This window comes from Ambystoma mexicanum, chromosome 1q (assembly GCF_040938575.1).
Source record: "Ambystoma mexicanum isolate Mex_15411 chromosome 1q, UKY_AmexF1_1, whole genome shotgun sequence".
Classification (NCBI taxonomy): domain Eukaryota; kingdom Metazoa; phylum Chordata; class Amphibia; order Caudata; family Ambystomatidae; genus Ambystoma; species Ambystoma mexicanum.
The window spans coordinates 494,683,421-494,708,360 of record NC_090922.1 but is presented as its reverse complement, the minus strand read 5'-3'; the positions used below and the strand labels follow the sequence as shown (position 1 = coordinate 494,708,360).

The 24,940-nt window shown below is 42.6% G+C and overlaps 1 protein-coding gene across 3 annotated transcripts in view; it reads left to right on the top strand.

Annotated features, from left to right (window-relative positions):
- Positions 1-24,940, top strand: part of LOC138529468 (uncharacterized) — a 522,169-nt gene that overhangs the window by 224,257 nt on the left and 272,972 nt on the right. For 2 of the 3 annotated variants that reach the window (XM_069640827.1, XM_069640828.1), the window contains one exon: positions 17,342-17,661. The exons of the other annotated variant lie outside the window; for it this stretch is intronic. In XM_069640827.1, coding sequence (XP_069496928.1) covers positions 17,342-17,466 — 125 coding nt within the window. In that variant the 3' untranslated portion in view covers positions 17,467-17,661. Of the gene's footprint in view, positions 1-17,341; positions 17,662-24,940 lie in introns of those variants that run through there. 3 annotated transcript variants of the gene reach the window in all.

Here is a 24,940-nt window from a genome sequence, read left to right as displayed (position 1 = left end):
GATTTTGAGCATACACCTGCTTGGCAGGAGATGTTTGGAATTGTGTGTTTCCAGATCCATTTCCCATTTGTCTATCAGTTTAAATGTGGGAATGGCTGGATCTTTTGGGAGTTTGTGGAACATGGCTTCGTGGATGAAGCTCTTACCATAGTTCACACACACTCGGGCGAGAACAGAGTCCTTTCCTTCATTTAACTGAACAGGGATGAATAACTGCTCTCCAATATTCTGAACATCAGCCAGGCTCTGAGCTGGTTTCTCATCTTTCTGGACTATAGGAGTGGGAAGTTCTGATTGTGAATGTGTAAAACATTTCAGAGTGTTTCCTTCCAGTGTGGAATGCCACCTTAGACTGGAAGGAAGGTTGATTTTCAGAAATAGAGAGGACCCCCCATTACCAGTTTGGTGTCCTACTGCTATTACTGTCACGTCTGGGATTTGATTGTTCTGGAAAAGAAATCTACTTGGTCAGATTTTTGTTCAACCATGAGGCATGTGCCGTTTAAACTAACATGGTTGACACTCTGTTTCAACTTTATTGGTCGGTTAGTCTGGGTCCAGAGGACCGTGTTTACACAATCTATTCGGGGTGACAGCCTTCGCATGATGTCATTGCCTAGTAAACAAGGGGTGCCCTCTGGAGTTACAACCATGACCGGGTGCTTCACCTTGTGTCGCCCAATTTTAATATCCAAATCCGCAGTCTCCTCAACGGGAATTTCCTTCCCATCGAAGTTCTGAAGTTGTCCAGGAAGAGGGGTAAGAAGAATTTGGTATTTCTCCCCCCTTCTCGAATTCAGTTTATCAAAGGCCCTTTTTGACAGAAGGGTAGCTTGGGATCCAGTGTCCACCAGTGCCATAATTGTACCCTGCCCCTGTATTTGGACCAGGGCATAGAATCTTCCCTCCTTCTCCTCAAGGGGACACCGATAATGTACATTTTTGGACAACTGGTGGGTTAGTTTTCTAGTTTTGGACCCTGATAGAGAGGTGATTTGGGCAGAATTCTGTGGGGAGTCTTGGGAATCTGAAAAGAAAAGGTGGCAACTAGATATGGGAGAAGTTTTGGTTTCCCCTGGTTCCGGTTCTGGGCTGCCCCCCATTTTTGGAGGCAGTCACCAGGATGGGTTTGAACCCGGGGATTTTCATGTTGTTGGTTCTGGGGTTGGATGCCTTTGGGTGCCATTTCTCCTTGGGAGGAGTTCCCCCATCTCTGAAGGAGAAGATCCTTTTCCCAGGATCCTCTGAGGATCCCTCTCCTTCAAATTGGAAGATTTGTACCTCCTCCTCAAAATGGGTCTGTTTGCGTTCTTTGTTTCTCCTACCCTCCTACCCCCCTCTGTTCCTTGGGTTGCAGGCTTTCAGGGGCAGGAGATTTTTGTTCCGGTTCCTGGGTTTCCAGGGGCTTTCTACAAGTGGGGAAGGAAGCTTCCTCCAAGGCTTTACACCCCCCTTCCCCTTGTGCCTCCTCGCTGGGAACCGGTGGGTTGTCGGGGTTCTGCCCCCGTCATTGCTCTGGAGCACCAGGTCCGGAGTTTGAGGCATTCTGCACCGCATGCTCATCTGAGGGTTCTGTTGTCTCGGCATGCGACCCAGATCCTGTGCCATGTTTTGGACCTGGCGCTCTAGCTGTGAAACCCGCTCAGGCTGATACGGGGTTCTGTTGTCTCCCCTAGGCTGATCCTGGGAAGGGTAGCCATCCCTCCTCTGAAAATACCCCAGGTTTGGAAAATGTGGGTACCCCTCCATCCTTGGCCTCCCCTCTCCCGGATTGGGTTGTCTGGGCTCAGGAAATTGGGGAAAGAATGATGGATGGTTTTGGAGGTGAAAGTTTTGCGGGTACCTGCTGAAGGAGTTTGGTCCTGGATTTGGGGAATTTCTGCCCTCTTGGGGGAAGTTAGGAGGGATGTTCCCTTGGTTAGCTGCTGATTGATTGGATCCCACACCCTTGAGCTGGTGGAGTCCACACATAACCCAGGATGGGTCTGTTCCCCTTGTAGCGGGGACTTGTGTAGTCAGGGGAGTGAGGGATCCCATTTGTGGGACTAACTCCTTGGCTGTGAAGGAAAAGACTAAGTATGGCCAACTTAGTCACACAGCCGCTCTCCGTTATACCCAAAACAACGGGTTATGAAGTTAAAAAGACTTTCTTCAAAATATTCCTGCATATAGGTAAACGTGCTTGTATCCAATTTCAAAAATGATAGTCAAAAAGAATCCAAGTCAGAAATAAATTCAATAATAATTTATCAAAAGATCATTGATGAGAGCACAACACTAATGGTATCTTAGTGTGGATGCAGCTACACATCACATGTTAGGTATGGACTTAATATGCCAATGCATTTCGGAATATACAAACTCCTTCATCAGGGCAAGTCTGTATTGAAATAATGTGAACACACAACATAAAAACACATGCATAAATCAATAAAGACAATTTAAACACATACCAGAGTGTAGAATGTTCATATGAGCGTTGGAATATATGTTTGGAAATAAACAACAAAATAAATGTAGTAAGGAACAAGTAAATCAACAACATAATAAGGCTAAAGGAGTAAAAAACAAATAACAAATGGTACCTCTATACCGGTGTGTAGCCAGTGTAGCTTTTTTTAGGAGTGTCAGGCTGTCAGTAACACCCGTGGTCCAATAAAGGACAGCGGTCACAACGGCTTTCTAAAAGCATGAAAGTTAGAGTAATCAGAAGGCTACATGTGTTTAAGTGAAGCAGTTTATCTATTACAATCTAAAATGCAAAGATACCTGTAAACGCAGCACGGCCGTGAGACAAGCCGTCTGAACGCTGCAGTGCATCGCTGTATTGTGGTGTTGCTAGGAAACAGGTTATTTACATAACCACGTGACCGCATCGCGTCTATAAGACGGGGCGAAGCGTGTGACTTTCAAATAGCTATGCTATCTCGATTTGTAAGTCCCCAAGGTATAAACTAAGTAATTATATAGTCTAATGGTGGTCAAGTACTAATTCTAGGGTGCATAATGTCTAAAATAAAATTATAGAATCAGCATAGAAATGAAAAAAATACTCTGTGAAAACAACTATGTTGTTTACATACAAAATGGCAAATATAAACACAATCAACAAAAATAAATAAAATCTGCCGCTAATGGTGGCATTGAAAACAATGCCACCTTGTGTCCCAGACTGGACATCCGGGAGGCCCGGCAGCAAAGTGTCTACATCTATGTAAATATAAATCAACCAATTTAGCAGATTTAGAGCGACATGAACATTTCTCAATCAGGGAAACAAACATAAATATTATATGTCACCTGGAAACCCAGGCATCAAATACAGACAACTTCTAAAGCAGATGAAATAGCACAAGACAGTGGAATACTGTCATACGTAAAGCATGATGTCCATGTACAACAAATCTGAGGTTCAAGGAAAAGTCTATAGAGTATACTGAACCTTCAATATTGGTTGCCACTGAATCACTATGTCATAGTTAAATGTAGCAATGATAGTTAATCTCTTCATTGAGTCCATGAGGAGATAAACTACCAAGTTTATCTATCCAAAAGGTTTCTCTCCTATTAAGCCGCAGTCCAAGGTCCTCATGTGGATTTTTCTTGCTCAATACCTCTAAGATCAAAAACTTAATTTGGGTTAGGTTATGTCTATTTTCGATCCAGTGGCGGGCCACCGCTGAATTCGAATTGCAGTTCCGGATACAAGAACGATGTTCATTCCAACGTACTTTCGCTGCTCTTGTGGACTGACCTACATAGTACTTCCCGCAGGGACACTTGATACCATATATAATGTTCGTGCTATCGCAAGTTCCAAATGTTCTCAACAGGATTTTTTGACCTGTACGGGGATGGTATATTGTGTTCCCTTTCAATATTAAATTACAGTTGGCACAATGAAGACAAGGATATGTCCCCGTGCGTTGGGTAACAGGTTCTTTCAATCTCACGCCTGTATGTACCAGTTCATCTCGCAAATATCTGCTCCTTTGATATGCAAAAACCGGAAGTTGGTCAAACAGATTCTGTACTCTTGTGTCATTTCTGAGGATGTTCCAATGTTTCTTAATTGCATTTTTAATTTTATTGCTCTGTACAGAAAATTTTGAGACGTATACTGGTGATTTCAATTCCCTTGGCAATTTAACAGTGTCCGATAACAAAGTGCTGCGATCACATGCATTCACTCTCTGGGATGCAGCATCTAGTTCTGATGATTTGTAGCCACGACATAAACATTTTTCTTTCATCAATAATTGTTGGGCTAGACAGTCTTCGGGATCACTCACTATTCTTTTCACACGCAGTAATTGACTGTATGGCAGATTTCTCAGGAGACTAGGTTGATGGAAACTCAATCTGTGCAATAGATTATTGCGATCAGTAGGTTTGCGGAAAAGTGTAGTCTTGTAACCAGTATCATTCTTGAGTATTTGAACATCCAGAAATGTAATCCTGTCTTTGGATGTTGTGCTGGTAAACTGGATCCGCTGGTCAATACTATTCAAATAATTAAAAAAAGCATCAAAAGTAGCTTCTGTGTTCGTCCAAATTCCAAAAACATCATCTATATAACGAACCCATAGATACATGTGCTTGTTCCAATCTGGCTTATGAAGTACGTTGTCCATTTCAAATTTGTGCATAAAACAATTTGCATAGGACGGTGCCATAGTCGCACCCATGGATGTTCCGGAAACCTGTAGGAAGAATTTATTGTGAAATTGAAAGTATGAGTTTTCTGCTACAAACTGGAGAAGAGCCATTATGAATTATTTTTGTGCACGGACCTCAGGTGACTCCAACAAAAGCCATTCTACTGATTCCATTCCCAAATCATGAGGTATCGATGTGTATAAACTTTTGACATCAATCGTGAATAGTAAGTATTCTGGTTGAAAAGTGGCAGTATTCAGCTTTTGTAGAAAGTGTGTGGTGTCCTTCATATAAGTGAAAGTCTTTTGAATCAAAGGTTGGAGAAAAAAGTCAATGTACACACCTAGTGGTTGATTTATGCTATTCATACCAGCAACAATGGGTCTTCCTGGTGGTCTGACTGTGTCTTTATGTATCTTAGGTAGTGTATAAAAATCCAGGATTCTTGGGTGGTTATTGTATAGAAATTTACGAGTGTGTTCATTGATCCATTCAAGTTCCATAGCCTTGTCAAGTAGGACTTCAAGATTTTGTTTAATGGACACTGTGGGATCTTGATCCAAAGGTGCATAAATGGTGTGATCCTGTAATTGCCTGTTACATTCAGCTTCATAATCAATGGTGTTCATGATCACCAGTGCACCTCCGTTGTCCGCAGGTCGTATTGTGATGTTCTTGTCACAGTAAAGATTCCTATTAGTTTTCATTTCATGGGGTTTGAGGTTCTTATGTGGTGAAGTCTTGTAGCTGATGCGTTCAAGATCCCTGGTCACTAATTTCTGAAAAATGTCAATAGATGGTACAGAAATAGGAGGTATAAAGCCACTCTTGGCTCTAAATTCTTGAAAGTCTGGTGCATCTGATGTTTTTTCATGGATTTCTAACTCATCAAAGAAAACTTTTAATTTCAATTTCCTCACAAATTTGTATAATTCAATTTTGGTGTCAAACAATGTAGTACTGTACGTCGGGACAAAACTCAAGCCTTTCTGTAGTATGTCTTCTTCCATCTTATTTAAGGTCCTGTGGGAAATATTAATAACTAAATTTTCTTGAGTTGTAGTCGTGTTTGTGGTTTGTTTCTGGGGTTTCCTCCTCCCCCGGCGGGTTCTTTTGGTCTTGCGCCTAAAAAAGCTGAAGTTGTAGGTGTTTGTGTCGATGGAGCCCTCATGTGGCTAGAATCGCTGTCCTGTGGCTGCTCTTCTTGGGTATCGGAATCTTTTTGTGCTTCTGAATCTGAGCTCGATGTGTTGTCCGAAGGGTGTTTATATGGCCTTTTAGGAGCTAGAGATCCGTATTTCTCCATCCAAGTATATACCTCCTCATTGATGTAATCGTAGGTATCTCTTTTGAACTTTTTTACTTTCTTCTGCTCAAGTTCAGTTTTATACTCTTCTAGTTTAATGTTAATGTCTGCTAGAATAATATCATATTCTTCTTTGCCCAAAGAGTCTACAAGTTCTTTCTCAATTTCTTTGATCTCAATGTTGAGGGAGACCAAATTCTTGGATAATTCTTGTATCGTTAACAGAATTAGGTCAAGACTACACTTGTTCAAAATGGCTTCCCATCTGCGCACAAATTCTTTACTTTCTTTACACAGCGTGGGGCGCAATTGGATTCGCAAGCCTCTGGGAATTCGTTGGTTCTTAAAATAACGTCCCAATGTAATAGCGTGAAGCTTTCGATTAATTTCTTTACGTATTAAGTATTCAAGTTGTTTAATCCGTTTGGCCGGATCTTTGGTCGTAGTCGCATGTGTGCCAATGGTGGTTTCACCAATAAGTTCAAGTATGGCAGCTGCCTCCTCGTTGGAAAACCCTAGGGTTTCTGCACATTTATTTGATAGTCCTTCGATATCCTCAAAGGACATGTTTGTTTCTTATAGTTCTGAAAATTAATAGTAACAAAAGAGTTTGTCAACAAATGTACATAGGGTGTGTGCCTCCACTTGTGTATGTCTTCACAAAGGGCGGAGCAATGATAAAGGAAAGGAATAAGTGGGCACCACTTTGTATGATGATTCTTGAAATGAAGTAACAAAGTAAACAGAAGAATAAAGCTTCTCAAAAAATACTTTTAGGGAGCTGGCTGTGAAGAGTCTGGAGACACCCTGACTCGAAAAGTAACAGTGAAGGAAAAGACTAAGTATGGCCAACTTAGTCACACAGCCGCTCTCCGTTATACCCAAAACAACGGGTTATGAAGTTAAAAAGACTTTCTTCAAAATATTCCTGTATATAGGTAAACATGCTTGTATCCAATTTCAAAAATGATAGTCAAAAAGAATCCAAGTCAGAAATAAATTCAATAATAATTTATCAAAAGATCATTGATAAGAGCACAACACTAATGGTATCTTAGTGAGGCTGCAGCTACACATCACATGTTAGGTATGGACTTAATATGCCAATGCATTTCGGAGTATACAAACTCCTTCATCAGGGCAAGTCTGTATTGAAATAATGTGAACACACAACATAAAAACACATGCATAAATCAATAAAGAAAATTTAAACACTAGGCTGATTCTATAATTTTATTTTAGACATTATGCACCCTAGAATTAATACTTGACCACCATTAGACTATATAATTACTTAGTTTATACCTTGGGGACTTACAAATCGAGATAGCATAGCTATTTGAAAGTCACACGCATCGCGCCGTCTTATAGACGCGATGCGGTCACGTGGTTATGTAAATAACCCGTTTCCTAGCAACACCACAATACGGCGATGCACTGCAACGTTCAGATGGCTTGTCTCACGGCCGTGCTGCGTTTACAGGTATCTTTGCATTTTAGATTGTAATAGATAAACTGCTTCACTTAAACACATGTAGCCTTCTGATTACTCTAACTTTCATGCTTTTAGAAAGCCGTTGTGACCGCTGTCCTTTATTGGACCACGGGTGTTACTGACAGCCTGACACTCCTAAAAAAAGCTACACTGGCTACACACCGGTATAGAGGTACCATTTGTTATTTGTTTTTACTCCTTTAGCCTTATTATGTTGTTGATTTACTTGTTCCTTACTACATTTATTTTGTTGTTTATTTCCAAACATATATTCCAACGCTCATATGAACATTCTACACTCTGGTATGTGTTTAAATTTTCTTTATTGATTTATGCATTTGTTTTTATGTTGTGTGTTCACATTATTTCAATACAGACTTGATGAAGGAGTTTGTATACTCCGAAATGCATTGGCATATTAAGTCCATACCTAACATGTGATGTGTAGCTGCAGCCTCACTAAGATACCATTAGTGTTGTGCTCTTATCAATGATCTTTTGATAAATTATTATTGAATTTATTTCTGACTTGGATTCTTTTTGACTATCATTTTTGAAATTGGATACAAGCACGTTTACCTATATACAGGAATATTTTGAAGAAAGTCTTTTTAACTTCATAACCCGTTGTTTTGGTTATAACGGAGAGCGGCTGTGCGACTAAGTTGGCCATACTTAGTCTTTTCCTTCACTGTTAATTTTCGAGTCAGGGTGTCTCCAGACTCTTCACAGCGAGCTCCCTAAAAGTATTTTTTGAGAAGCTTTATTCTTCTGTTTACTTTGTTACTTCATTTCAAGAATCATCATACAAAGTGGTGCCCACTTATTCCTTTCCTTTATCACTAACTCCTTGGCTCCCTGTTTGTGACTGGCCCGAGGGCCTTCTGGGCTTCGAATTATTCTGATTTTGTGTGGGCAGGTTATTAGGCCCCCCCATCTCCAAATCTAAGATGGGGCCAACCTTTACCTGTGCCACCTTAGAAGTAGCAGGGGTGTTGGTTGTTTTGGGGCTTTTTGTATTATTTTTGTTTTCTATGGGCTTTTGCACCTCAGACATTCATGTGGCCTGTTTAATGACCCAGTCTAGTGATCTTTTCTCATGAAAACCTCTCACTAGCTGGGTCGTGATGTACTTGGGGAGAGCGTGGAAAAACATATTGACAAATTCTTTGCTGTCCCTGTGCACCCTTCTGGTGGTCTGCGCAATGGCACGCTTTCATTCCTGCACAAATTCTTGTGGGGCCTGGTCCTCCCCACATTGCAAGTTGTAGGCTGCCTTGCGAGCCTCCTGAGGATTTCTATGCACTGAAAAATGCTTCAAGATGGCCGCCCTATAGGTGGATCATCTAGAATGATTTTGGTCCTCCAGACCAGCAAAGAAGCTGGAGTATCGTGGTGAGAAGGTCTATTTCACATATTGAATACAGCTTTGGCTGTCCTTCAAATGGAAAGTTTCCATCATCTGCTCAAAGAGCTCTAAGTGTTCCCAAACAGAATACTTAGCGTTCTTATGATAGGGCGTGATGACGCTCCTTATCGCTTTGATTTGCTTTAAGGGTGTCCTTAAGCAAGGCCCTTTTTTGCCTTATTGGCCTTCTTGGTTCGTGTAACCCTGGTCCACTCCTCCTCTGACTCAGAGGCACTGCTCCCAGAGGTGCCCGTCTGGTCTTCTAGGCACTCCCGGATTATGCAAGCCTGGGAATGGCTGGCAGAATGTGGGGACCTAGCCTCCTGTGTCCTAGGGCGCTCTTAGGATTCTTTTGATTCCTCCTTGCTCCCAGGATTTGATGAGTACCCTCCCCACTGGCCTAGCTGAGCGGAGATTTTCAGGATGCCCTTAGAGGGCCTACTCTCATGGAGCTCCCCACTAAATTTCACAGTTCTTGGGTACCCATACCCAGATGTCCACCCATCCATTCCTGGGAGGTGCTGGTCTATGAGCCCCATATTTCTGATTGGATTGAAATCTGCCATCCCCGTGGCCCTGGGCTCATGTGCACCAGTGGACATGGGGGTGGCAGAGTCCAGGGATTGGAAGAGATGAAGGCCTCTGGTACTAGGGTTCCTGAGGTTATGCTCAGGTGTTTCCCTTTCCAAGTGAACCTTATCTCTGTCAGCCCCTGCTCCCTGGTGCCATGCAAGAACCTGAGCTTTCTGTTCCTCAATGAAGGCCTTGCTAGTTTCTTTCAATCTCTCTTGCATGGCTACCTGCCTGTGGAGCCCGTCATTGTTCTCACAGAGAGTCTAATTTTCTCTCTGTGCTTCCTGTGTTGTTTTAGAATACTGGGCCAGTCTTTGCTGCAGGAGGGTTACCTTCTGTGTCCTGTCCATACTTGAGTGGTCCTTCCTTGCTAGAGCCTCCTCCACCCTCCTGGTGTGCTCTAACAATCTTTCATGCTCATTTTGGAGGTCACCCAGTCCCTGAAGGGCCAGGTGTATTTCATTTATTTTCTCTTTTAAATGACAGACCTCCTGGCCTAAGGTGTCCCTTCCTGAGCAAGAGCATGCCTCTGTGCAGCCAGGTCGTCCCTCTGTCTTTGGAGCGCACCAGCTTTATGGCGCTCTTCATCAAATTCTGCCTGGGTATCCAGGTCTTTCAGGATTAATTTATTACTCTCCTCTTTTTCTCTGTCTAGGTGGCTTTGCAGGGTGACTACCTGCTCTGCGCATGCCCTTTTGAAATGTATTTGTTGCTCCAGATTTTTCTGGTTCTGCAGTACGAAGTCCACACTTTCTTGGTACTCCTTCTGCAGGGCCAGCATTCTGGTATCCTGTTCTGCCTTTTCCTGCTGCAGGATCCCCATGTCCTCTTTTATTTTGATTAGGTACTGCCTACTTTCATTTTCTGATTACTGGCTCCTCTGCTGCCTCTGCTCAGAAGAGTCCAGATCAGTTTGGGCCTTTCCTAATGCCTGCAGTTGTTTGTTTACCAGATCTTGGCCCTTGGCATATTTGTCGTGTATTGCTCCAATATATAAGTATAGTTATGCCGCTATTTTGGCTATCTTGTTTTGCTCTTCCTTTGCCTTAGGGCCATATATAGTTCACTCAGGGCCATATGTAATGGACCCTGATCTTGCCATGTGTCTAACCCTGTTTCAGTGTTCTGTTCTGTGATTGCCTGCAACCAGACATTCTGATCCTGCTCTGTCCATTCACCCCTTACAAATAATGTATGCAATAGGTGTTGTTTAGCCATATTCATTTCTATCAAAGTCGCCATTCTGGAAATATTGATTTCCTTCCTGACTTACAGAAATGTATTTTATTTTTGCAAAACAGACCGTCTCGTTAGAGCGTTCCTATTGAGGGGTGCTTTTCACAGTGTAACACAGCATGGTAGCCCAATAGGGATTATGTACCCCACTAGTTAGCACAAGTGGCATATCTAATTCAGAAATCCCGCTACAAGCCCCCAATCTTGTAAGTGATTTCAACCCGGCACTCCGCCAAAGTCAATGCCTAGCATGTGATGCACAGCTGGAACCCTTAATTATCTATTTGTGTCTATAAGTTCTTTTATTTCTGAATGATGTACCCTTATATCACACCCCTCTCTTTGAATCCCCCCGGTCTCACTGAACCAAGAAGCAGGTTGTTTTGCAAAGTTAAAAGATTTATTTTATGGATTTGAACAATATATATATCACACTATTGATATTTATACAATAATCACCAAGGATGATGTTACAATCAAGAATCTCTTTAATCAAAAGGAGTATGGATAAGAAAAAGAATGTAGCATAGAATAAAACTGTGTGTGGGTTCAGTCAAATGCAATGATAGGAAATTAATGCAGCACAGAAATAATATGTTTGTGTGTTCAATCAAATGCAATGTAATCACTCTTTCCCCCTGCACACTACTAAATTCCCCCCCAATATGCAATATTGAGATGGAAGGTGAGAACACAGGTTTCAGGAAATACTCAACAACACAGTTTCAATCCCAATTCCCCCCAGCAAGCATAGAGAGAAACAGGAATGATTTCAAAACAGGTTAAATGCTTTTGAATGTAATTTGAATGAATGGGACTAACACTGAAAAATGGATGTAATTCTCTAAATTGGATTCAAAACTAGTGGTAGCCGCTTTGGCTAGTTTCAGGTAAACACTAGCACTGATGATTGAATAACTAGCTGATTGAAAACTGAATTCTGAGGTCAATTGCAAAGAATAGCTATTTTACACGTGAGGAAATTGAGCCAAACGCTCATTTGCGTCAAACTTTTCAGCGCGCGAGAAATGCGATTGCGTCAAAACTATAAGGTTTTAGATCTGTTTGAAAGCTGAGGGTGTTAGCTTCAATTTGACACTTAAAGTTATGAAGGTTTTAGTAGAGGTTGCTTTTTTTTCAGAAAGAGTCAAGATTTTAAAATGGAAGATGCGCTTTTGAATTACAAACAGGATTTCTTTTACACTAGGGAAGCTATGATGATACAAGATACCCAACCGAAACAGCCACCAGAACAGCGGCGCCTCTGTTCTGGCTTTTGCCCACCGAGACACTTGCTTTCTTCAGCAAATATATTAGCGCAAAGATGATATTATCACTACTATTATCAGAGGACTATATGGATGAGGGAAAGATTCTTGAAAAACAAAAGAGTTTCTACAATGCAGTTCTGTATATGATAGAATGGTTTGGATCGGATTACTTAAGGATAAGATACTGGCTATGGACAATTCTATGCTATAGATACTCACAACTATGGTTTGGAATAGGCCCGTCAAGTATCTGGTCAAAGTGTTCTGGATTGGAATTCTGCTAGCCCACCGGACAGGATTCAGGGCACCCGGATTCTGCACTCAGCATGGCACTCTAGACACTGCACGACCTGTGGACTGGATATGATAGGTTTTCTGGGTTGCAGCTATCAGGTTACAGCTCTGCTTTGCTGGTTTGGATCTCTGGGTTCTAGCAAGAGTTCTTGGCAAGAAATCAGAAACAGCTCAGCCAGGTTGTTCTTTTTGTGGTGTTCCCCTTGGAAGTTTTGGGGTAAAATCAGGTTTCAAGATTTAAAGGCCAAGCTGAGAAGGGTTCAGCTTTAGAATTGGGCCTTCTCTGCTTTCAAAGTTCTGAAGTCTTGGATCTGGGTTTCTCCTGCAGAGCGCTTCGCCAGTAAATCAGTTGATGGGTGAATCTGTGTGTCTCTAGGTCCTAAACTGTCCCTATTTATGTATTTCCCAAAGGGGTGGGTAGGCTGAATTATACTAAGCACAGCCTCTTGGAATCCTATTGCTTACAGTATTTCCTCTCTCCTGATTTGAGAAGGAAATCTAGTATCATAGTGATGCTGCATTTTACAATCCAGGGAGTACCGCCACTTTGTTTCTGTACAGTATATCTATTTTTCACATAAATCATATTTACAATATCACCAACTTGCTAGCAATACATATTCACATCACAGATTTAGTAGACCCGTCCGAGTCCCATTTTAGTGAGAGCTTCGGTTCAAATTTGACAGTTTTTTGCGCTTTTTCTTGTTTACCCAGTGTCAGATCACTATACATTTTTCTACTTATATGCGCATGACATCTGGGCATAATCCTGTGAAGTTTCATATGTCTAGCATTATCACAATTGCTACAAAATCAACATTTCGGTAGTCCTGTCTCTGAACATCGCACTGAGTCCAGAGTAGTTTCAAACTGTGAGCAGAATTTTCATGTTAACAACCCATAATTTACAGATTTTTCCAAATTTTGCACAGTTCTCTATGAGTCTTTTTCAAAAAGATATTTCCTTGTGGTTTAAGATACACATCTGTCTGGTCCCGCCCCCAGGGTTTGCTGGCCCCAGAGCAGTCCAGGACTCTCTTCCTGCTGGCAGTTGTTTTCTTTTGACAGTTGAATCTGCATATCTTTTCAATCAAGGGAGTCTTGTGTCTCTCCTCAGAGCAACAGGCCAAAATCTCCTCCCACCGCCATTAACAACTCAATGACAGTTCATGAGCAGAGAGTAGGGGGAAGATGCCTTTGTTTGAGGCAAACCGTGGAATGTGCCTTTAAAGTACTGTGGCTAACATTAGTTCACTTTTAAAACACTTTGTTTAAAATTGTCTTTTCTAAAATAAACTTTACAGTTTCAACAAATATACAAACAGATCTCATTTTCTAGTCTTTTTAAAACATAGACATTGAATAGTAGCAACCTATATTGCTTTTGATGGCAAGTCTCTTCTTTTCCACATTTTGATCTTAAGACACAAGTTTTAAACTAACAGTATAAGTAAATGGCAGCTCTGACACAGGTGAGCGGCGGTACTGCGTCCATATCTGACATATTTTCCCAGGCAAGCACCTTTTTGAATGTGGATTTTCTTATGATGAAATGTGCTCCTCCTGACATTGTGCTTATGGGGATTCCCTAAATAAGGTGATGGTTAACACCCAACAAGGATGTTGGATCTTTTCTGGTGTTTGGAACCATTATTTGCAATTTCCACAGTCAAGGAAAAACAGATTTTAGAGCACTTATGGGTTTTCCTGGCAATGCAGCACTGTCTTTTCAGGTAGTTCCTTTTCACTCTGTGGGCAGCACAATGAAAGGTTTTGGCAGTGTGGTCTCCTGTTCTACCACTGACATAGGCAAAATATATTTGGCAGCCTATTTTTCCAGATTCCCAGCGCACTTCTCAGATATTTTAGCACGCATAGGGCTTTTCGGTGGCCATTTTGTTGTTTTTGATGAAAGCAGCGCACAGTGATGTTGCAGGGCAGAGCCTAGTGGGTCAGAACATCCCACAGCAGGGATTCTCTAGACAAAATGAGCTGTTGGTGAGAGAAAGTGATATTCTATTGCGAATGTGCGTGCACAATGTGGTAGTGAGGGTAGTCATGGGAAGATATGGAGTGGGTGATAGGGTGACTGACAGAGTGGAAGGAGAGTGACTGAGTGGTGGTGGAGGTAGGAGTGGAGGGAGTAGTAGTAGTAGAGTAACGGTAGGAGAGTAGTAATGGCATGGAAAGTGGTAGTGAAGTGGAGAGTAGTAATTGAGGGATGGTAGTAGGAATAAAGAGGGGAGAAGAGTGGTGGAGTGGAAGTGGGGAGTAGCAGTAGAGTGCTGAGGGAAGAGTACTAGGGGTATGGAGGGGGAGAGTCATGTTATTGGGAGAAAGAATAGAGGATAGCAAAGCTGCATGTATCTCGCACTGGTGAGCTGTCCCACGCTACCAATTTATGCAAGGTGTAAGGCAGGGCTGTGTCCCTGCACCCCTGTTGGTCAACCTTTATATTAATTTGGTATTGAGCGATTTGCATGCCATAACCTCAGATATGCCAAGCTGCGGAAGCAGACATATCTATGTCTTGAGCATGCAAATGATGTTGTATTACTTGCCTGCACACCATGCATTGCAACTTCTGGTTTCTTGCTTTGTTGATATTATGGCAGCACATGATCTGATTCGTGTTACTGCTAAATCAAAGGTGATGTCTGTTGGTTGTCACAAGGGCAAACTACCAGTAATGTTTGAAGTTACTGAGAGTTTGTAATGGGTGAGTAAATCATCCCATTTTGGTATTGCTTTTAAGAACAACATCGATTGGGGCTCTCAGATGTCTAATTGTGAAACTAAATGTGCACAAGTGAATAGTGCTGGCTTTACTAAAAACCTAGGTCACAGCTCTTTTGACACTATTCATCCCATTTATATTGCTAATGCCATGCCAACTGCTAGCTATGGGGCTGAAGTGTGGGACCACTTTCTCATAGTCCCAAGCCAATGAAAAGAGAATAATGTCCTGCATTGTTTGTTTGGATTATCGACCAGTGCTATTACATACTTGCTGAACTTGGAAGTCGACTGGGGCTATATTTCTGATACCTTAAATCTGAAACCGCTGATACTAGGGCCAAGACTGAGGTGTACAAGGCAATGCATCATCTTATACATCGGATCATACAGGATATGCTAACGTCATAAATACCAATGAATGCCATAGTAAAGAGTGGAGCAGCCATAGCCTAAGCTGCAATTTATAAATCAGGTCTTGTCTTAGATGGGATTTTGTAATACACGATTTAGGCCCTTTGAGGAAAGGGCCGTTGCTTTCCCACAAAATAAAGGTGCTTTTATACAGGAGAAAGATTTAACTCGGCGAATCCCACGGTTCTACATTTCCTGGAACATAGTCCACAACTGAGTCTGGATACCTGCACAAGCTGGTTTTTTAAGCCACATAGGGTGGCGCATTTTATTCAATTTTAAAGTAAACCACCTACCACTGGCCTTTGTAGTAGCTAATTAGTCTAGAAGTAAGAAACAGCCCATGTCTTCCTTTGGTGGCTATGATGGCATTACAGTGGAATATCTAACTCGTGTTTTATAATTTTTTCCTATTTTACATATGCCTAGAAGAAAGTTTATTCTTCCTATTTTTAGATTGTATAATTTTCGTACATTAGCCTAGGCCAAGATGTTGTTTTTTTCCCTTCCCTGTAAGAACGTGGCCTATTCTATTTATGGTTATTCTAGTAGTTATTATGTCTAACCTTTTTATGTTTACTTTAAACTTTTGTGAAATGAAAACATTGAAATAAAATTTTCTATGACCTGACTCGCACAATTATTTTTTTTGTTGCAACTACTTTTGTGTCGATCACAAAAATATGGCACTCTCAGTTACAGACAGCCTCATTACAAGTGTGGCTGTCCGGAAATAAGGGTGCCGGTAAGCTTACGGCACCCTTGTTTCCAGACCGGCAAACTACGGGTTTGCCTGCCAGGGCCGTCACGTCCAGCAGGTCTGACCTGCTAAGGCGCAGCGGCCCAGGTAGGCAGACTTCTTACAGAAGCACTGGCACCATTAGCAATGGTGCCGGTGTTTCCATCCCCCCTCTCCCATAGAGTCCTATGGTACTCTGGGAATGGGGATGTACAAAATCCGGCACTTGACTTCCCACGCCGCGTGGACTTGTTATGTCCTGGTGGCACCAGGAAATCAGGCGCCGGTGTTGGCTGACACCTGCCGGTCGCACCGGCGGGTGGCCGCCAACCTTGTAATGAGGCTTAATCAATTTAATCTTCTACCTGCCACCAAACAATTCTGGGATTTTCTCCTCACGCACCAGTCACTTGAAGAAATGTCACATATTTGTATGACATGCAAGGTGATCAATGGGATGCTATTCCTCCCTAATAGACAGAAGAAAAAAGGCGTTTCCTATTTTGGCTCCCTCAAATAAAACCTATTTTAATTTCCTAGCCCTCCCTCAACTCAACTCTATTTTAATTGTTTAACTCGCTCTCAAATAATCTAGAAACTACCTGCCTTTGCCTTTTTTCTCCAAGACTGATCATGAATTCGAACCATGAATTCTCTATTTAAAATATTTTACCCAGAACGTGGTCAAATCTCCTTGACTGAATCTTGAAAGAAGTTCCTGAAGCTTGATCCAACCACAACAGTCTGATTATGTTCACACCGGGCTTAATTTATGTGTCTAATTGCTTTTGGCAAAGCAAGTCACTGCCGCAAACTGCACATAATTATGATGTATGAAAAACAGCTGTTTTTTAATTAAATAAATAAATAAATAAATAAATACATACATACATAAACAAATACTGCTTATTTTAAATGATGTTTTGGTGGGTTTTTATTAAATTTGACACTACCTTTCATCAATGGATTCGGGGTACATATTAATGACTATATGCAATTATACTTTAATATTAAACAGTAGATCATACATAATTATGAGTATGTTTTGTGTCTTTTATTTTAAATTACTTTATATGAATATAACTTTACATTTGTGTAACTCTGCAAGAAAATTGCTGAACTAATTGACTTGATTGTATTATACACGACATTTTTGGCTTGAAGCGCATCTCTCAATCACATGTTTTTGATTTTGTTCTCTTTGCAGGGCCTTTCCTAATGGCATACGCTGCCTGTGTTAACATAGAAAATGTGAATGATTTCCCAAAATTTCCTGACCAAACAATGGAAAATATCACTGCGCTTAACGTTACCAGGGCCACAAAGTTGTGAAGCAAATTGGCCCAATGTCGACCGTACACTGGACAGCACGACCTGAAACAAACCTTGACTGTCCAAAGAAATAACCCGCCTACACAATGATTAGAACATGTGCTGGGTGATATGTCATATGATTTTGTTTTTTTCGATTGTGCAGAATCCTCTCTGTTTCGAGAAATATTTCAATTAAAAACAAGCTTGACAACATCAGATAAGTGCCTTGTCTCCGTTGAGCTGTACAAGATGGTTTGTAGTCTATTCCGTGTTGATCTGCGAGAGATCAACAAGTCAGAAATTATCTGTTCAGAAGTTATCTGTTCCATTTAGGATTATTACAAGATGGGATTATGACTTTGATGTGTGCTGTGATGCATGAAGGTTATTTGCTGTCTAACTGATATGCGAGTTGTTGGATGATGTATGCACTGTGAATGCTTGCGTGGGAAGTTGCTGTTTCTTCTTTATACAATGCATCTTTTAGAGAAGGCTCAGTGCCTAAGGAAATTAAGAAGGTAACTATTACGCCCTTGGTCAAAAAGGCTGGTCTGGATCCCAAGGACCCTGGTAATCTTCGTCCGATCACTAACTCTAATTTCATCCTTAAAATACTAGACAAAATAGCAACCAATCAACTACAGAAACACATAGAAGACCAGGTAGCACTTCATAAACAACAATCAGGTTTCAGGGCCGTCCATAGTATGGAGACGGCCATGCTAGACCTGCAAAGCCATATGGTAGAAATAGTAGACAGAGGCAAAACTGGGATGCTGATGTTGCTGGACCTTAGCGCTGCATTTGATCTGGTAGATCATCAGCTCCTAGTAAAAGTGTTAAAGGGAATAGCCGGGTGTTCCTCGGTTGCTCTGGACTGGCTTACATCCTTTCTTACTGAACGCCAGGCCAGAGTGCACTGGGGGAATATGTTTTCTGAGGCCATATCTATTATTTTTGGAGTACCTCAGGGAGCTAGTTTATCCTCCTTACTTTTCAAGATATATATGAGAAGCCTCTGTGACCTGTTGGGTGATGTCAGCGTCTTTTTTTTTACTAATTACGCTGACAATACACAACTGGTTATTGAACTGGAGAGAGAGTACACTAGGGATAGTGCTAAAATACCTGACGTGTACAGCATAATAGACTTATGGATGCAGCAAAACTGGATGTGTTTAAATAATATGAAAACAGAGCTCATGATCTTTGGAACCAGCGCTGCCAGAGCCAAGTTGGCAGAGGAGTATGAAACCTTCCCAATTAAAGAGGCTAAAATTCAAGTCATGAGCCAGGTTAAGACATTGGGGATGATGGTCAATGCCACAATTAGCTCAGAGGCACAGGTGAATTACTTGTATAAAAACAATGCATATTACCTGCGTCTCATGAGAGCAATTAGACCGTACTTGAATGAGGAGAATACAGCAACAGTTGCGAGGGCCATAGTATTGTCTAGGCTGGATTACAGCAATGCCTTGTTAATAGGAGCAACAAGAAAAGATCTTGCCAGGTGTCAAGTCATGGAAAATGATGCAGTACGTATAGTGAAGAGAATAAAAAACAGAGATCACATAACAACAGCAAGAAAGTCTCTACATTGGCTACGAGTAGAGGATAGAGTGAATTTTAAGTCAATGACCATCATACATAGGTGCTTCTCTGGAGACGCCCCCCCATTATTTCAAGAATCAATTTGTAAGATACACACCTCGGAGACAGCTATGCTCAGCAGATAAAGGACTGCTCAATGTACCAAGATATAAACTTAAGACAGGCATGGGCAGATCCTTTGCCGTGCCTGCTGCGCAACAGTGGAACAAACTTCCACTTACCTTGCAGCTGGAAGAGAATTATCATGCAGTCAGGCAAAGCCTGAAGACGTGTCGCTTTAAATAAATACACAGCTAGGAAATAGAGAGCCTTTTGGGACTACTAACGGTGTCCCTTGTAGATCTAGTTTATGTTGTATGTTACAAGCGCCCTGATGCCCGCGGGCTGCCGGCACTATATAAGTAGACATAACATATATAAGACTGAGGTAGATGGTGGTGATATCAGATCCGTCTAATATCGAGACAGGCTGCAGGCTGTCCTCTGAGTTTTGGCTATAGAGGTGGGTAGTGGTCTGGTCTGTGTTAGACTGTGAGCTTTGGGTATCTACTGTGAGTTGTATGCACTTTTGTGGAATGTGAGGAAGTAAGTTGTTTGATGGACTTTGAGTGCTTTAAATATATCTCCTCATTATCGGAATTAAGTAGGTTAGTTGTTACCCACAATAGGGCTTTCAGAAGTTAGGTATTATCAGTTTTGTGCTGGATGATGAGTTGTTATCTGAAGTTATCTGATGTGTGTTGTTTGATAACATTGTGTTGTTATCTGAAGTTATCTGATGTGTGTTGTTTGATAACATTGGCCTCATTATAGGTTTGCCGGTCCAGGAACTACGGTATTGGTAAGCTTGCCGGTACCGTAGTTCCCAAACCGGGAAACTACGAGTTGTGCTCGCGGGTGCCTTTCTGCCCACCAGGTCGCACCAGGCGGGCAGAGCGGCACCCTCGAGTACAGCATGTCGGATGCACCGTCACCGTTCATAACAGCACCGGTGCATCTGGCTTCCCCATTCCCATTGAGCCCTATGGGACTCAATGGGAATGGGGAAGAATTTTTCCCGGCGCCCAGGAATGGGCAAATACCTGGTCCGGCAAGGCTGTAATGACCCGGTAATTGCCCATTTCTGGGTGCCAGAAAAAATAAAATACCAGTGGCAGCCAACCGTTGTTGCCTTACTACCACAATCGTAATGAGGCTGATTGTGTTGTTATCTGAAGTTATCTGATGTGTGTTGTTTGATAACATTGGGAAGATATCTGCACTTTGAGATGCTTGATCTTATTCACCATATGTTCCATCAGATTCCATGGCAGGATATCTGATTTGTGTTGAAATGCGAAAACTGTGAGGTTGTCTCTTATGTTTTGGATAGGGGTGGCCTGGAGTTTATTGGTTTTGTTTTGGAATGCACATTGGGAACTGCCAAAGGTTGAGATAAATTCTAAACCTTCCAGCCACCATAATTTGAATTATATATTCAGCACGAGTGGAATGGGTATGCCCAGACGTGGGTGCCGAGTCAGTTGGAACAAGAGACCCAAGGTACTCCTCACCGATGATGCTCAATGAGGTCAAAACATGTCTGGGGATGCTTGTAGTCTGGTGCAGAAGGGATGTCACCTAGTAGTTCAGGTTGAGCTGCCCCATTTGGGGTGTGACCAAGCCTGATTTGCATATGGCCATTTCCGCTTTCTGTGATGGCTTGTCAGTCTAAAGTGCGATGATTTGGATGATTGCCGAGAGCTGAGCCAGAGGTTCAGATTCATTCTAACCCTTCCAGCCATCACCTTTTGTTTTGCTATATTCACCCTCACTTTGGACTCACAGGTGTCTCCCAATGTACTAAACGTTACTCATGCACGTATTTAGCAAATAAGCCAGAAGTCATCATACAAAGCACATAAGGCAGCAGAGGAAACTCTACCAAACCTCACAGACTAATTTCACAGATGGTATGTATAATTCACAGACACAAAATTTCCAAGGGTTTTTATTGAAATACAGCATACAGTGCTTGACTGTAATGAATATTCCGTTTGATAGAGACAGACTGATGGTTCCTTGCAATACACCAGCTGGAGAAGGCAAATTGGAATGTGATTCAATGGCTATATTTGTCTCTCTCATCTCTTGTGGTATCTCCTTGATAACCCAGACATCTGTAACTCCTGGATGATGCTATAGATCTCTACCTCTACTATATTTCTGCTGTCTTACCCTATAGATGGTTGCCCTAAATTCAGGCTCACTAAATCCCTTAGCTACTTCCTAACATTCCCTTCTATCACTGGAGGTTAGTGTTCTAATTGGAACAGGGTTGTGCCTTGGAATTGCTCTGTAATATTTACTTGTTTGCACCAATGACCACCATTATCTTGCCCTTCTACTCCTCCACTTCTTGTCTCCTCCCCACCAACCGTACATCTCTCCCATGTTTCACTCTGCCTTTCTCCTGCCACCACCGTTTGATGTTAACTCTACTCCCTCTCCAATGCTCCTCCTCACACACTACTACTGCTTACTACTACTCCCACACTACGACTCCTCTTCCCACACCACTACTCCTCCTCCTACAGTATTAATACTACTCCTTCTTTCACACTGCCACTACTATACTCCTCATACTACTACTACTCTCCTCCTACCACTACTGCTGTCCTCCCACTCCACTACACAAACACCATCCTTTTACTCATTACTGTTCAATTAGCATTCACTCCTTACTCCAACTTCTCTTCACCTGCCACACAAATGCACACACTAACACTAAAGTATCCATTGCACTCCCTAAGCCACTACCACACCGTTTTGTAATAACCACGTTCACACTCTGCCGCTCCTTCCTTCCACCTGCAGGTCTCTTTGGCTACCACCTCCACGTCCTCTGATGTTACCTGAACAACCTACTCCTTACTGTTTCTTGTCTCCTCCTGTATACTTCCCCTCTTCCTGCCATTGGCCAGCTTCACATAGCCAATTTGTTTCCTTATCCCAGGAAGTGTCTGTCCACTTTCTCCTCCCTAAGCCAGCACAGTTTACCCATGGTGAGTCTGCAAGCTCAGTGTTGCAATCTGTGGCTGGTTCCCATGGTGATCATTCGCCCCAGTAAGTATAGTATCTGGAGGGTGGGGGGAGACATTCCCCTCTCTCAGATCCCAGGTGGTCCAGTATTAAACAAAGGTCTCTGACGAAGCGCCAGCCTGGGTCCAAAATTAGCTGCTAATTGCTGTGTGCTCATTTGGGTCCTGCAACACTGCTCTCTCTTTCTAAGGCTCTCCTGGCTGTTTCAGGACCCTGGATTTACAGTCTTACAGGTTTCTACTGCTCACAAGTTTCTCTCTCCGTGTGGTTTTGTCATGGAAAATGGGCGCTGGTTGGGGTTTGGCGCTCTGCTACTTGTATGCTTCACAGGCTATGGATATAAAGATACAGGTGAGCATCTTGACACAGAGGTTTGGCGTGAAACAAAGGTGTAATGCACCACATTATTCTGGCATAGGAGGAAAGCAGTGGGCTTTGGGTTTCTGTCACTTCTGCAGCCAAATTTAGACCAGATACTAGCTTTTCAGGAGATATCCCATTCTTTCAACCTTCTGCGGACAGTGGGTCCCACCCCCTCCGTTTTACAATTTCATGTTACTGGCCCCGTCGCACTAACACATTGAGAACCTGGGGACTGTATCCCTTAACAGATACATAGTAATAGTAATTAAAACATTGAAAATTAACAAAGCTTCCAACCCTGACAGATAAGAATTGTATTTTTTTTTTTACAAATCAGTACTATCTAAATTAACCGCAACATGAACAAACATATTTAACTCTGTAAAGGAGACAGCTGGATTTACTGACAAACCAATTGCACAAATCACTGTCAATGTCAAGGTTTACATCACTTTGCTATCCACTATACTGAAGAGAATCATGCCATAACTGATCAACGTAGATCACTCAGGGTTCATTCAGGGAAGACAGACAACTCATAATATCAGATGGACGGTACTCCTGATAGTAAAAAAAAGGCATTATCCGTGCCTATTTAGTGTCCATGTATGCCAAAAAAGGCTTCAACTGCATTGACTGGGTATTCCTATTTCAAACCTTGCAGGCCATGTGCTTCAGATAAGAGATCATTTTAATTGTTTGTGCCCAGCAGGTAACTGGAGATGGTTTTCGATGTATACCGTAAGATTGTGTCACTGCGCTTGTCCACCTCTGCTACAGAAGACCACATTGTTCAGCAGCACACTGGCAGGGATGAAGAGAGAGGCTTGCCTCAATAATAAGGCACAGGACCGCATCCCTGCAACAACGGCATCAGAGAGTGACTGTACCTCGGCCCCAAGAACCACTCTGTGCAGTCTCCCAACCAAGAACATCATAGGCAGAGGGCCAGAATATAGAAACAAGCAGTGGAGTGTTCATCAACTAGGTATTCAAACACCCAAACGGAGGTAAATGCTGCACCCAGTAGAGGAGACTGCAACATAATGTGAGGCCACTGTCATCAACCAAGGGAATCTGAAGATCTTGCTGGATGGCAGAGAACAGAGGCGTTGCTAGGGGGGGCTAAAGGGGCTACAGCCCCTGGTCTTTTGGTTGTAGCCCCGGATACAATCTCAGGAGCTACAGCCAAAAGGCTGGCTAGCCCCCAGACCTGACAGCTCTGACATCAGCGTAGCCCCGGGTCTTTTCCAGACCTAGCAACACCCCTGGCAGAGAAAGCTTATAAACATCTAAATTGCAGATTAGAGGGCAGGCAATGTATACATCCATTGGGCAACACTAAGAAAAAACCAATAGGGAGGACTTGAGGTTATGACCGATTCCCAGGTAGGGGAACAAAAGAGCCAAGGAAGGCACCAATCACCAGATCATCATGCCTATACTAGGAGATGTACATTGTATTCATTATCCTGGACCTGGTGGAAGCAGTCATGACTGCTGATAATCCCCTGCTGTAAACAGAGTCTGTTTGAGGGAGGACACTTGGAAGGACTATTACCTGGAGGAAGGCAGTGCCAGCATGGAGAGGCTGGAAGGAGAAGTGTGGCGCTGTTAAGCCCTGGAAGCCCTGTAGGTAGAATGGCACCACAACCCCTCTGCACCCTGTACTCCTTGTGGGAACTGGAAGACCACAGCTTGGGACTTTCCACCTGTAACCCCTGTGGAAGATAACAGGTACCGGCCCTGAAATGAGGAGCTCAGGCCTCGGAGAGAGGCGCTGCAGGTAACTCCTACACCCAAAGGCCTATGTGAGCGACTGTCAGAGTATCTTGTGCTCTTGATACAGAGGATGCAGAAGACTACTGATAAAAGGGGAACCATGAGTCCTGCAATTCAAGGCTCAGCAGAGAGGCCACTTTTGGATGACCAAGCTCAGATCTATGAGCAAGGCTTACTGCGAATCCTGTACCCAAGGGCTAATCAGAGGGGCCAATTGTGAATAATACCAAGAAGACAGACCTCTGATATAAGGTAAGACAGAGGATGTTAGGTCGAGGAGAGACCATTAGTACATCCTGAAACAAAGGTCCACGGGGGCCTGTCGTGGATCCTGAAGCCATAGTCCTGGAGGAACTAGTCGCAGATCCTGAAGCCATGTCTAGGAGGGACATGTCTTGAATTCCGAAATCCAAGTTATAGGACGGGCCACTGGAAAACCCTGATGATACAAAGGGAAAAGTCCTTTGTTTGTCGATTAGGGATGGACTTTGAAGATTAGCATTGTGAGCTCTTTATTTAGGCCGTTCTTGGAACTTCAATTTATTAGCACAAGGTATCCGGGAGGCTAAGGTCTGAGTAAGTTTAGGAGGATGATGTTTCTGTTGACCAATTCTTTGGTGCTTTCCTCTATTATATGTTAGGTGTCTCTGGA